Source organism: Ambystoma mexicanum, chromosome 4p (assembly GCF_040938575.1).
Source record: "Ambystoma mexicanum isolate Mex_15411 chromosome 4p, UKY_AmexF1_1, whole genome shotgun sequence".
In the NCBI taxonomy this organism is placed as follows: Eukaryota; Metazoa; Chordata; class Amphibia; order Caudata; family Ambystomatidae; genus Ambystoma; species Ambystoma mexicanum.
Window position 1 is genome coordinate 1,100,823,660 of NC_090927.1, and position 12,438 is coordinate 1,100,836,097.

At 47.3% G+C, this 12,438-nt stretch overlaps 1 protein-coding gene across 3 annotated transcripts in view; it reads left to right on the plus strand.

Moving 5' to 3' along the window:
• Positions 1-12,438, plus strand: part of MED23 (mediator complex subunit 23) — a 1,372,437-nt gene that overhangs the window by 626,680 nt on the left and 733,319 nt on the right. For all 3 annotated transcript variants that reach the window (XM_069606687.1, XM_069606688.1, XM_069606689.1), the window contains one exon: positions 11,453-11,627. In XM_069606687.1, coding sequence (XP_069462788.1) covers positions 11,453-11,627 — 175 coding nt within the window. The remainder of the gene's footprint in view (positions 1-11,452; positions 11,628-12,438) is intronic.

The following is a 12,438-nucleotide window of genomic DNA, read 5'->3' on the forward strand; positions in this document are numbered from 1 at the left end:
TGTCCTGTGGAGTATGCGCCCAAAACAAGAGTCAAAAGGAAAAACCAGCCGGCCTCTTACGCCCTATTGACATCCCGCCTCGCCCTTGGCATACGCTTTCTATGGACTTCATCACCGATCTACCTCCATGCTCCAGATACAATACGATCCTAGTAATCGTGGACCTATTCTCCAAGATGGCGCATTTCATTCCACTCAAAGGCTTACCAACAGCAGCAACTCTGGCCTGAGAATTTCTCGAAAACATCGTCCGACTGCACGGTTTTCCTTCAGTTCTAATTTCGGATCGAGGTAGCCAATTTATTTCTCATTTTTGGCGAAGTTGCTGTTGGTCGGCTCAAATTGATGTGAGACTTTCGACCAGCCACCACCCTCAAACCGACGGACAAACCGAGAGGACCAATCAAACTCTGGAACAGTATTTGCGCTGCATGCTACAACACACTGAAAAAACTTGGAAAGATATCCTTTGGATAGCCGAATATGCCTACAATAACTCTGTCCACTCGGGAACTGGGAAGACCCCGTTTTTTCTTTTTTACGGTAGTCACCCTCGAACCTCGGAGTTGGATCCACTCCAAGATCTTGGAACACCAGCAGTAGACCACCTGCATTCTACAATCACCCAAGCCTTTAAGGAAGCTGTTTCTGTCCTTCAAAGGGCTAAAGAACAATACAAGAAAGGAGCAGACCAACATCGGAAGGAATCCCCCCAATATCAAGTAGGAGATCAAGTCTGGTTATCCACCAAATATCTACCTCTAAAAGGACCACGCACATTCAACCCAAGATACCTTGGTCCCTATTCCATCACTACCATAGTAAATCCAGTAGCGGTCAAGTTGGACTTGCCCCCTCACATGAAGATACATCCGGTCTTCCACGTCTCTCTATTAAAACCCGTGCAACCTCAAACCCGACTAACTACATCTCCAAAACCTATTCTAGTTGATGGAGAACTCGAGTTTGAAGTCAAAAGCATCCTGGATTCCAAGATCTCCAAATCTAAACTATTTTACCTGATTGACTGGAAAGGCTACGGCCCCCAAGAAAGATCCTGGGAACCTGCAGAATATGTCCACGCGCCTCGTCTAATCAAAAGATTTCATCTAACATTTCCTAACAAGCCCAAACCCCCGGAGAAGCCCGGTTTGGGAGGGGCCTTGAGGGGGGGTGCTGTCATGATCTCTGCTTCCAAAAGATCAGGACTTGCCCGACTCCTGTGGAAGCAGACCCATAACCCCGGTTCCGAGTGCCAGCCAGTCCCAATTGGGACCTTTTGGACCCTGTCCTGGCGCCAGTGGCACCAGGCTCATAAAGATGCCCCGTCCCAGCGCTGGAAGCGCCGGGCTCATAATGCTTGGGTGGACTTACCTGCAGCAGACCATGCTGCTTACTTACCTGCCAGTTGAACCCCTGATCCTCTTCTGTTTGGGACTACTTTTCCTGTTGGGTGGGGCAGGAGCCACTCCCTAGGTTCAGAACACTGGAACTCTTCTGGAAAGCAGGAACTCTTTTCTTACCTAGGCGTGGCTGTGGAAGGAGACATCTAAGCACTACAGGAGGCTATTTAAACCACACCCGATGGATGAATCTTGCTTTGCGTTATTCTGCATTCTCTGCAGCAGAACGCTCATCGTGTCTTCTGCTTCTGATCCTGGGCCTAAGGGAACAAAGGCTTACCATCCTGGAATCCAGTCTTCAGCAGCACCTGTAAAGACAGTCTTCAGCAGCACCTGTAAAGACAAAGAAAGAACAGGTTAGCACTACGGTCTTCAGTGGCAGCGCATCTCTTACCTGGTCCATCGGCTGTCACCAACGCCTCGCGCTGCATTCCGGCATCTGAAAGACAAAGGCTTACCTACTCTTCGCATGCTCCGGAGGTCTTCGCACTGCATTCCGGCATCGGAAAGACAAAAGCTTACCAGCTCTTCGCACGCTCCGGAGGCCTTCGGCGCTGCATCCCGCATCTGAAAGACAAAAGAAGGTGCGTTTAAAGACATTGGGCAACTTTATTACTCACGTGCCATTACTCCTTCCCACGCCGAATCCAGTGGGTATTCCAGCACCCTTCAGCTTCTCTAAAGCTCCGAACTTGTACCTGCAAGATAAAAGGGACAGTTAGTGCGCATCGTGAAGCAGGCTACAAGCGCTTACTTACGTGCTTCCAGGCGCTTCTATTCCTCACGCGGGTTCGATCCTCAACTCTCATCAGCCCGCCATCCGCCATCGCCGGTACCCTGCAAAACAAGAGATATCATTACAAAAGACTTTTAAGACATTTGAAGTGCCCAGAACTTACCGTTCGTGCAGTTAACGACGGACAGCAGTCCTCTGAGGTCAAGAGGCCTGCACCCTTATCCAGTGAAGAAACTGGTTACGGCACCCTGCCCCGAGGCAGATGGAGAGCTCGGCGTTCACTTATCTAAGGTGAGGGTGTTAACCTTTGGGGTTCTACAGGAGAAGAGAAAGGGAAGAGGAGAGAGGCACCCAATAACCCCAGTTCATTAATCCCATATTTTCTATCTGCAGACATCTTACTCTTCGAGTCAGACATACAGTGCACAGAGGTCCAGCCCAAAGAGCCAACCGTGTGTTACACATCACCTTTGAAGATACGGCATTCACCCAGTCAAGACCGGCGCCTCTGCGGGAATCAGGTGAGCGTTACACTATGCGGACGTTCAGTGGAACCTTCTACAACAAGGCCTGCAGGAAGGGCTAGAACCTGCAAGGACGAAGATGCTCGACATTGTTTCCGAAGGCAAGCAGGTGGGCAAAAACACCCTGGACACTGCAGAGACGGCAGGGAGAACCTTGGCACAAGGTACCTTGCTGTAGAGACATGCATGGCAAAGGAACTCCAGTTTCAAGCCAGCGACCAAGTCATCACTAATTAACAAACCCGTTGAGGAAACCAACCTGTTTGGTAAGTCAGTGGACGATGCTCTTGAAATAGCCAAGAAAGAGCATGTGACACTCGTGTCCCTTCAACAGCTTACCCAGAAACCCTCTCCTCAGAGCGGAAGCAGCTCCTGCCGGTCCTTTCGCGGGCAATCTCGTTTTCCCCAGACCCAGTATAATGCAGGAAACAACTGGAATTCGGACCAGGGTCTAATACCTCTGCCTCTTATCCACCCAGAGGACAGCGGCGTGGGGAAGCTAGAGGACGAGGTTCCAACCCCAGAGGCGCCCCGACCTCTGGTCAGAAATGACCTGCAGATCCAGGTCCCCTCCCATGCAAACCCGTTCGGGGTTGGGGGGGGGTGTATAACATCTTTCCTTATCCCATGGGAGGGGATAACATCAGACCAGTGGGTACAAAAGACGGTCACCCACGGGTACTGTATAGAATTTGCCCAACCACCCCAATACAGACTGCCAAGATCAAGACGCCTGACGCCAGACCACCTGCAAATCCTACTGCAAGAGGTGCAGACCCTTTTAGGAAAGGACTCCATAGAAGCCGTCCCTATTCTACAGGTAAACAAGGATATTTATTCAGTGTACTTCCTTGTACCCAAAAAGGATCTCACCATGCACCCTGTGCTAGACTTGCGCCCAGCGAACAAGTTTGTCAAACCTCAAAAGTTTTGTATGGTCACTATACAGGAAGTAATCCCGCTGTTGAAACAGAGATTATATGGCAACACTGGACATGAAAGATGCATACCTTGATATTTCAAAGTTGCCAGCACACAGAAAATACCTAAGGTTCATCATAGAGGACAAGCACTATCAGTTCAAAGTGCTCCCCTTCGGCATTGCCTCGGCACCAAGGGTGTTTACAAAGGTACTGGCAGTAGCGGTAGCACACCTGTACAGACTATCCGTCCCGGTTTACCCTTACCTCGACGACTGGCTCATAACAGGGGAGTCCTACGAAACATGCCTATTGAGCACTCAGAAGACCATAGACCTTTTATTCAGTATGGGATTCTCCATCAACGAGAAGAAATCCAGCCTAGACCCCAGTCAAGTCAAACAGTTTCTAGGAGCTCTAATTCGGACGAAAGACAGCCTCGTCTTCCCCTCCAATGAGAGGGTTCAAAAGAGGCGGTTTCAGATCCCTCAGTATGTAGCCAGTCGGGAAGTGACGGTACGCAAAGCCATGCGACTGTTAGGGATGATGGCGTCCAGCATTTACTTAGTTCCTCACGCGCGTCTGTGCATGAGTCCCATGCAAGAGTGGCTCAACAGCCAGTGGTGTCAGGCCACTGGACAATGGGAAGATCTGGTAGTTGTCTCGCCAGTCCTTGTTCTCTCTCTGCAGTGGTGGTCGAGGGAAAACCTCTTGAAGGGAAAGACCTTCACTAACCCCGCAGTAGAAGCCACTCTAACGACCACCGCATCACTCATGGGGTGGGGGGGCTCATCTGCTTCAGCAGACGGCGCACGGCGTGTGATCCCCACAAGTAGCGTCCAACCACATAAATCTGTTGGAGCTATTAGTGGTATTCAAAGCACTGAAAGCCTTTCAGACACCGTTACAGGGGAAGACCGTCCCGATCTTGACAGACAGCACCACAGCCACGTACTTCCTAAACAAAAAAAGGGGGCACATACTCTCCAGGGCTATCCAAGCTGTGCCAAAACATTTGGATATGGGCTCTCAAACACAGGATGTTCCTGTTGCCCCAACACATTCCAGGGGAACTCAATCTTCTGGCAGACATGCTCAGCAGAGATTTCCCACTGCCCGTAGAGTACGAATGGTGACTACACAAAGATATCATCTCCAACGTTTTTGCAGAATGGGGTTTCCCAGAGATCGACTTGTTCGCAAATCTGGGGAACACTCAATGCCAAGATTACGCCTCCAGGTACCCACAGAACCGCTCCAAGGGGAACGGGCTCTGGATAACATGGTCAGGGAAATTTGTTTACGCCCCTGAATCCCTTACTCAACAAGATTGTGCACAAGATGCACCAGATGCCAGTCACCATGATATTGGTGGCTCCCATGTGGGTCCGCCAACCCTGGTTCTCATCTGATGGAGATGTCCCTCTCTCCACCGATGAAACTGCCCTGCCCTTACAACATGTTGTCTGAGGACAGGGGAGAGACACTGCACCCATGCCCGCAAACTCTGAACGTAGCTGCCTGGCTCCTGAGATCATAGAGTTCGGACACCTTCAACTCCCTCAGAGATGTATGGAGAAGCGAGGGAAGGGAAGCGAGAAAACCCAACACCCGATACTGCTATTCCAGTAAATGGAAACACTTTATCTGGTGTAATGCCAAGGGCGTAAATCCCATTGACTGCTCTCCTACTCACATTGTATTGTACCTGACCAACTCACTGGATTCAGGCCTGGTTTTTAATTCCCTAAAGGTTCACCTACACTAAGTCACAGCAAAATGTGTTGTGGTGGAAAATACCAGTTATCAAGGCTTTCATGGAAGGGGTTAAGTGTATTCATCCCACCCATTTCAAACGCAGCTCCCGGATGGGACTTAAATGTGGTTCGGACTAGACTCATGGGATCCCACTTTGAGCCTATGCACAAGACAGGTCTAAAAGATCTTACCTATAAGACAGCCTTCCTAGTGGCCATCACTTCTATTATAAGGGTTAGTGAAGTACAGTGTCACGCCGCGCGCTCGCTCGCGGGCGTCGGCGCCACTTACCTGGGTCCCTGGTCCACGGCCACGGCGATCTCCTCCTTCATGGAGGCTGTACCCGCGGTGGCGACTCTCTTCACGCCGACCCGCGGTTCGGATGGGCGCCGTGGACGCCACCATCTTGCGAGGATCTGCGCATGCGCGGATCGTCAGTATTCGACGTCCCGCGCATGCGCAGCATCGGAACATGCGTTCCAAGCCTCGTTTTGACCCCGGACCATAAATAGGCACCGCATACACAGGGACAGCGCGTCTCAACGCGGTTGTTACTGTGTATGCGCTGCTGGAGCCCTGGTGCTTGGTTTTCAGTCCTCCAGTTTCCAGGTCTACCTTTTCCTGCTCAGTCCTGCCTCTTCTCTTTACTTCTTCTTGCTTCCTGGTCCTCCTACCCTTCTTCCCTTATTTTCGTTACTAGCCAGTCCCTGGTTCAGGGTGGAGGAGGTTTGTCTGGGTTCCTAGTTGTAGGGGGGACCCCTGTCAGTACTGCTTCTTCTTGCAGTTTGCCTTCCTTTGCCTGTCTTGTGCCCTGCCGGTACCTGTGCCTTACTGCCTTGGAAGTTCCTGAGTTCCTCCCCGTTTTCATCGGTGATTTCATCAAGCCTTCTCAGCCAGTGGAAACACTGTCCCGACGTCACGCTAATTCTGAGAAGTGCCACCCGTGGCGTTGGGAGTTGGTTCAGTGCCGTCCTGTCATATACCGTCAGGAAGGGATTGGGCTAATTTCTCGCGTTACTCTTTCATCGGCTATCAAGACTTCGACAGACTGGCAACCTCAACTCCACGGCCTACAGGAAAAAGAGGTAAACCACGATCCCGTGAAGATTCGTTTAACATACAGGCCCTTTCAGTGCCAGACCCTTTTGTTACTGTTCAGAGATAAGATGGTTCTGCGCACTCGCCCTCGATTTGCGCCTACATTTATTTCCAAGTTCCATGTGAACCAATCAATAGAACTGCCTACTTTCTTCCAGAACACCACTAACGTGGCCGAAAGAAGCCTACACACGTTAGATGTGCACAGGGCAGTCATGTTTTACCTGGAAAGAACAAAACCACTGAGGAAAACAAACTAATTTTCGTTTCAGTGGCTGCTGGCAGAGAAGGGGATCCTGTCTCTAAGTCCGCTATCTCAAGGTGGATAGTCCAATGCATCACACTTTGTTACACTCTTGCTAATGGAGAACTGCCCTTCAAGCCTAGAGCACACATTACTCGAGGTACTGGGGCTTCCATAGCATTCATTGCAAATGTTCCTCTAGAGTCCATTTGCAAAGCGGCAACCTGGAGTTCTGTACACACCTTTACAAAACACTATTGCCTAGACACTCATTCTAGGGACAAGCATTACTAAGACATCTTTTTACTACTGTTCCTTCTCACAACCCACCTCCAACTCCGGGTACTGCTCGCTAGTCTATGCATAGCATGTGATTCTAAGCAGATTTAACAAGCATCAGCAGACATGCATTACTTACCGTATTGGCATTTCTGATGATTGTATCTGCTTAGATTCACATGCACCCACCCTTCCTCCCCGCTCGGGGTGGAAGGAACATACTACTTTCTCGCTTCATGTACTCTTCATGTACTCACTCACAATAGCCTTGGGCTCCCTCATGGCAGAAAAATACAATCGGAGGGACCTCGGCGCGTGAGGGATTATGGGTACACTACACGTCACGATAGGGATAGTGTTACAGACACGCCTATGCCGACGTCCCCTTTCGTTCCCCGAAAGACGAGATGCAATACTCTGCTGTTACCACTGGATGTCGGACCATATGCACAGCATGTGACTCTAAGCAGATACAATCATCAGAAATGCTATTAAGGTGAGTAATGCATGTCTTATTTTAATTTATATAGTGCTTTAATCCAAAGCGCTTTACAAGAGGAACAAGCAAATACAACAAGCAATACATGACAATTGAATCTAAACCAGAAAACAGTACAAGGAACAATTTACATTATTGATGAGGTTAAGCGCTAATGGAGAGGGTCCAAAGTGAGAGAGGGAGTAGGAGGTGTAGTTAGAGGTGGATTCAGTAGTGGGAGAGGAAGCAAAAAAGATGCTAGGGGGTGAGTGGAAGAGATAGGATTTTAGAAAAGTGCGTAATGAAGGGTAGGAGGTAATAGAGCTGACATGGAGGGGTAGGCGGTTCCAATGGAAAGGAGCGAGAAGTTGGAAGGAGTTTTGACACAATGCCACTAGGACTGCCTTATTTTTCATTTGATCGTGGATGCTTGCTCCCATCTTACATTTGGGTTTAGAATAGGCGTTTTTCCAACCTGCGTACAGAATTCATTGTTCAATAAACACCCTTGAACTGTGATCACTTGTTTCTGTCTTACTCGTCACCATGCGTTCCTCACAAGCCCCATGCCAACGTGAAGAGGGTAATCCACAGTGTTAATGCAAAGAAGGCCTGGTGGGTGCCAGTAGGAAACCCTGGCGGCCGCACTGAGTTCAGTAAAACTGAACTGTATCGATTACCCACTACACGTTGGCATGGGGCTGCTCCCCTGAACTACTACCAGGACCTACACACCATCTTACCCCACCTTGAAAAAGACCCCTGAGGGTCGAAACATGTGTCGGCTACACTAATACATACACCTGTGACACATTGTTAAATCAAGTCTCAGACTCATCAATAAAGACTGGAATCTAATCTAAACGCTGTGTTTTGTGCAGGCTCTCCAACCTTTCTTCTATTTTTACTTTCCAGGACAGTGGGGCACTGTCCTAAGGGACACCAGCACATGCAGCCGGATACGCTCCAAATCAGTAGTCCCACACCGCTAGTGCTCTCAACGCATGCTCCATTAGAAAATATCAAAAAGAGAGAAAAAGGGTTCCCAATGTCAGAGTAAAAGAATGAGTTAGTGGGGAAAAGGCTCCCACTCACTCAGGAGAATTGGATAAAGCCAGCAAAAAGTGCTGGGGGACTCACAGGTGGTGAGAATTTCACTCTAAAGGGAAATCTACTCTAACAGTACAGTACACGTCACAGAAGGGATAGTATTACAAACGCCCCGTTGACATCCCCTTTTGAATTTGAAAATAAGTCATCTAATACTCTGCACCAACCACTAGATGTCAGCCTATGTTAAGCATGTTAATCTAAGCAGATACAAGCATCAGAAAGCGGATTTCAGGTATTTAATGTTTGTCATACAGTCACCATAGGTTCTTGAAATGCATTCAATTACTTGAATCAACAAAGGAGGTAAGTAAAGTGATGCAATAAGGTGGAACCAAGTCGAGAGATATTCCCTAGCTTCAGCTGTCCAATCCCTGAGGAGAGTGGGGCCTTGTGCCCAAAAGGCACAAAGCTTCTCCCCAGAATGCATCAGATGCAGTTAAGTTATTTATGTGGGTGATTATTCTGTTCAAAAGAAGAGATACAACAAAGTTACTGGGTAAGTAAAATGTGTTCTCATCCTTCAGGTTTTACTGCTCAGGTGTGACAAACAAAAAGCAGTGGAATGGGAGGATACAAAGAGACTTGTTCTCAATGTTATCCTATGGAGGAAAGCGGGACCCAAATGCTTTGCCTTTTACTCCCCTGACTTCGATTTTCCCGGATGACTGGATGGGTTTACTGGGGTCGCTAGAGGTTGGATTTCCCGCCGGTGGTTCCGGTGAGAGGTGCCCAGGTGCTGTGGGTGCAAGGATTCTTCGTCTGTTCTAGGAGCAGAGTGCAACCCTTGGCGAGCAGTTAAAGCTCTCTTCAGGACACTTCACAGGACGGGAAAGGCGAGTTCCAGTGACAGCCACCGTACACAGCAGGCGTCCTTCTAGTCACGGTTTAAAAGTCATCCCAGAGCAGGATCCCTCAAAGCTGGGAGGCTGAAATTGGTCAGCAAGACTACTTACAACTGGCGACCACCAAAATGTTCTGGCTGAAAACGCGGAACTCCAATTCTAGCTAGTTAGCCCACTGGAGAGCTGGCCAGTCAAGCGAAACCTACGTCGAGACTAGTTGGTCCCACCAGTCCAGGGGTTGAAACACTGTACAGGGCCTTCCCAGATCAAGTAGTCCAACAGGGCTTCACTGGGCCAGACACAAAATTGAGATTCTTCTTCAGATATACAGTCGGCTGTTCTTCTGCAAGGGATTCTTGGCTCCAATGATGATTTGAAGAAATGGCTGCAGGAGTCCTCTTATGCAAAATCCAGCCTGAAAGCATGTCCAAGGCCACCAATGGTAGGGATATGCACCATTCAAACAGCCAGTTGTTGTCCAATCAGGGACAACTATTGGTTTTGCTCATGTTCCACACCAAGACTCTCTGGCTCCAGGAATGTGGAATGGAACCTGACAGTCTCACCCCCTATCTGAGCTATGCACAAAGGCAACACTAGCCCGTGAAAGCTGCAGCTTTCACGGGTAAGTGCATGACCCTTTATGGCATTTTCTGACTCGGCAAGGCAGGAATGGGGCCAAACAACAATATGGCCAAAAAAGAAGCGAAGATCCTTTGGAGTGGCCATTTTAAGCCATACGCAGTAAACACAAATCTGCACACTAGTGATAAAACAAAAATTGTAAAATAATTGCTTCCACCATTTTGTCTTTAGGCACATACAAAGCTAGGTTGATACAAAAGTACCCCCATTTCACTGCATTGTAAGATTCTATGTGCTTTGTTAAAAGGTTACAAAAAGTAAAAGACAACACGGTAAACCTAGTTTCCCAGTACTGATAGGCTGCAGGAGGTTCCCTGTGATTTTTACTGCAGCCAAAATACTGCAGCAAAAAATACTGAGTTATTTTTTTAATACATTGATTTTGCATTTTATATGCGGGGTGCCCCACCTAAGCCCCCCCTGCTCCCCATTAACTAAATTAGTATCCTAACCACCCCCTTGCATTTAAAATACGAAGAAATGTACACAAAAAATCATTATTTTTGGTATTTTTGGCCACAGTATTTTTTGCAGTGGTATTGTTTGCTGCGATAAAATCACTGGATACCGATGCAGGAGGGTTCAGTTTACCCATATCAAAATGAGCAGCAGGAGTGAAGCTGAAGGTTTTACGTCCACCTCAAAAAGCCATAACTGCTTCAAAAACAACGCAAGAAGGTTGGGGGTGCGTAGAAATTATGGAGAAAAAGTTGCCAAAAGAGAAATCTTTTCTAACAACCGCCCCTACAGATAATTGGCCTACAACCCACCATTGCTCTGTACAAAATCAACAGTACTCCTGAATAAAAGGGTGTACAAAAATCATAACAAAAAATGAGGAACAAAGTAGAATAGTTTGCACTATTGTTTTGAACAAAATAGGGCCACAGGAGAATGTTCTAAAATTACTGCCTGATGTGGAGGAAATTTGCAGTAAAAAGTTACAAGTATATATATTGTATTTACCTGTATTACTAGGTACAAAGAAGAATGGTTACAAAAATATATATGGACACCCCCGCCCCTGAAAAAAACGACCCCCATTAGAAATGGTAATTACATTTTTTGCTCCCTTAAAATCATCTTGCTCCAGACAAAGCAATATTGCGAGAAATCTACTCCCGGTTAAACCCCATACTGTCACTTGTTTTGTCAGTACCTCGCTGTGACCCAGCAACTATTTCGATTTCCTCCTTGGGAAAAAGATGGCGGTTTAAGTACATGGTGGAACAGAAACCTGTCATGCCTGCAATAAAAATGACGAAAATGTTGCTTTACACAAAAAAGGCTCTAAATTCTTTGCATTACTGTGAACACTGTGACTCAGTTATCTTGTCAGACACTTGCAATCAATAACCTGTGGAGAACCCCATGTGCACATGTTAACTTCAGGGTTCCTTCCTTTCTTTTAGGCCAGCTTCTACCCACAGTGTTCAAATCACATGCTTGGGGAATCCTTCACACTCTGCTAGAGATGTTCAGCTACCGAATGCACCACATCCAACCTCATTACCGTGTTCAGTTGCTGAGTCATCTACACTCTCTTGCTGCTTTTCCACAAACAAATCAGAATCAGCTCCATCTCTGGTGAGTAGTGAGGATATTGTAAGGTAACATGAAGTCAAAATGTGCATCTAAAGAGATGTAATCTGGTTAAAATGTCCTTTGCAGAGTTCAATGTTATGCACGTTGCTTTTCAAAATATTGTCAGTTTGGGGGAATATTCTAATATTAACCAAGGGCATGTACACCCAAAAACACTGTGCCTCCTTCCTTTCTGGACCTCTACTGGTAGGGGGCACCTCTCCCATATTTACAGAACAGAAAATTTGGCTGCAACCAAACAATTTTCTCATTTGAAACCACACTCTGTAATTTGGAGCACAGATTGTTCTCCGTTGGCTCTTCGTTATTATAATAGTTCAAGCTTCTTAATACCATCTTTTCTAATAATGAAGAACTGTGTTTTTAACTTAATTCAAAAATGTTGTTCTGTTGAATCTTGGACTTTTTTTATTCCAACCTGATACTGCATTGTGGTGTGATGGGACAATATCGTAGTAGTTTAAAATGATGAGACCCATCCTATCCAGTGCCTTTTGGATTCTTCCATGCATTCCATGGCTGCCATTTTTGCACACTGCTCTTTCTGCCCAGTGAGGATTGCAAGCTATACAGTGTTTACATTTTTCTATTCTACCTTGCCCATTTTTGGGCCAGGAAGTCCATTAGACTCACTTTGGAAGACTCCTAGTATTTTTTCTTTCTTTTTATGTGCCCTTGTGTTTGTGAGGCTTTTTGTAAAGCCCTACTGAAGACTGCTGTTGGGTAGATTTTTCATTGTTGCACCAAATCTCCTTCACCTATGAGACCCCCAGCACTTTTTGCTGGACTTGTG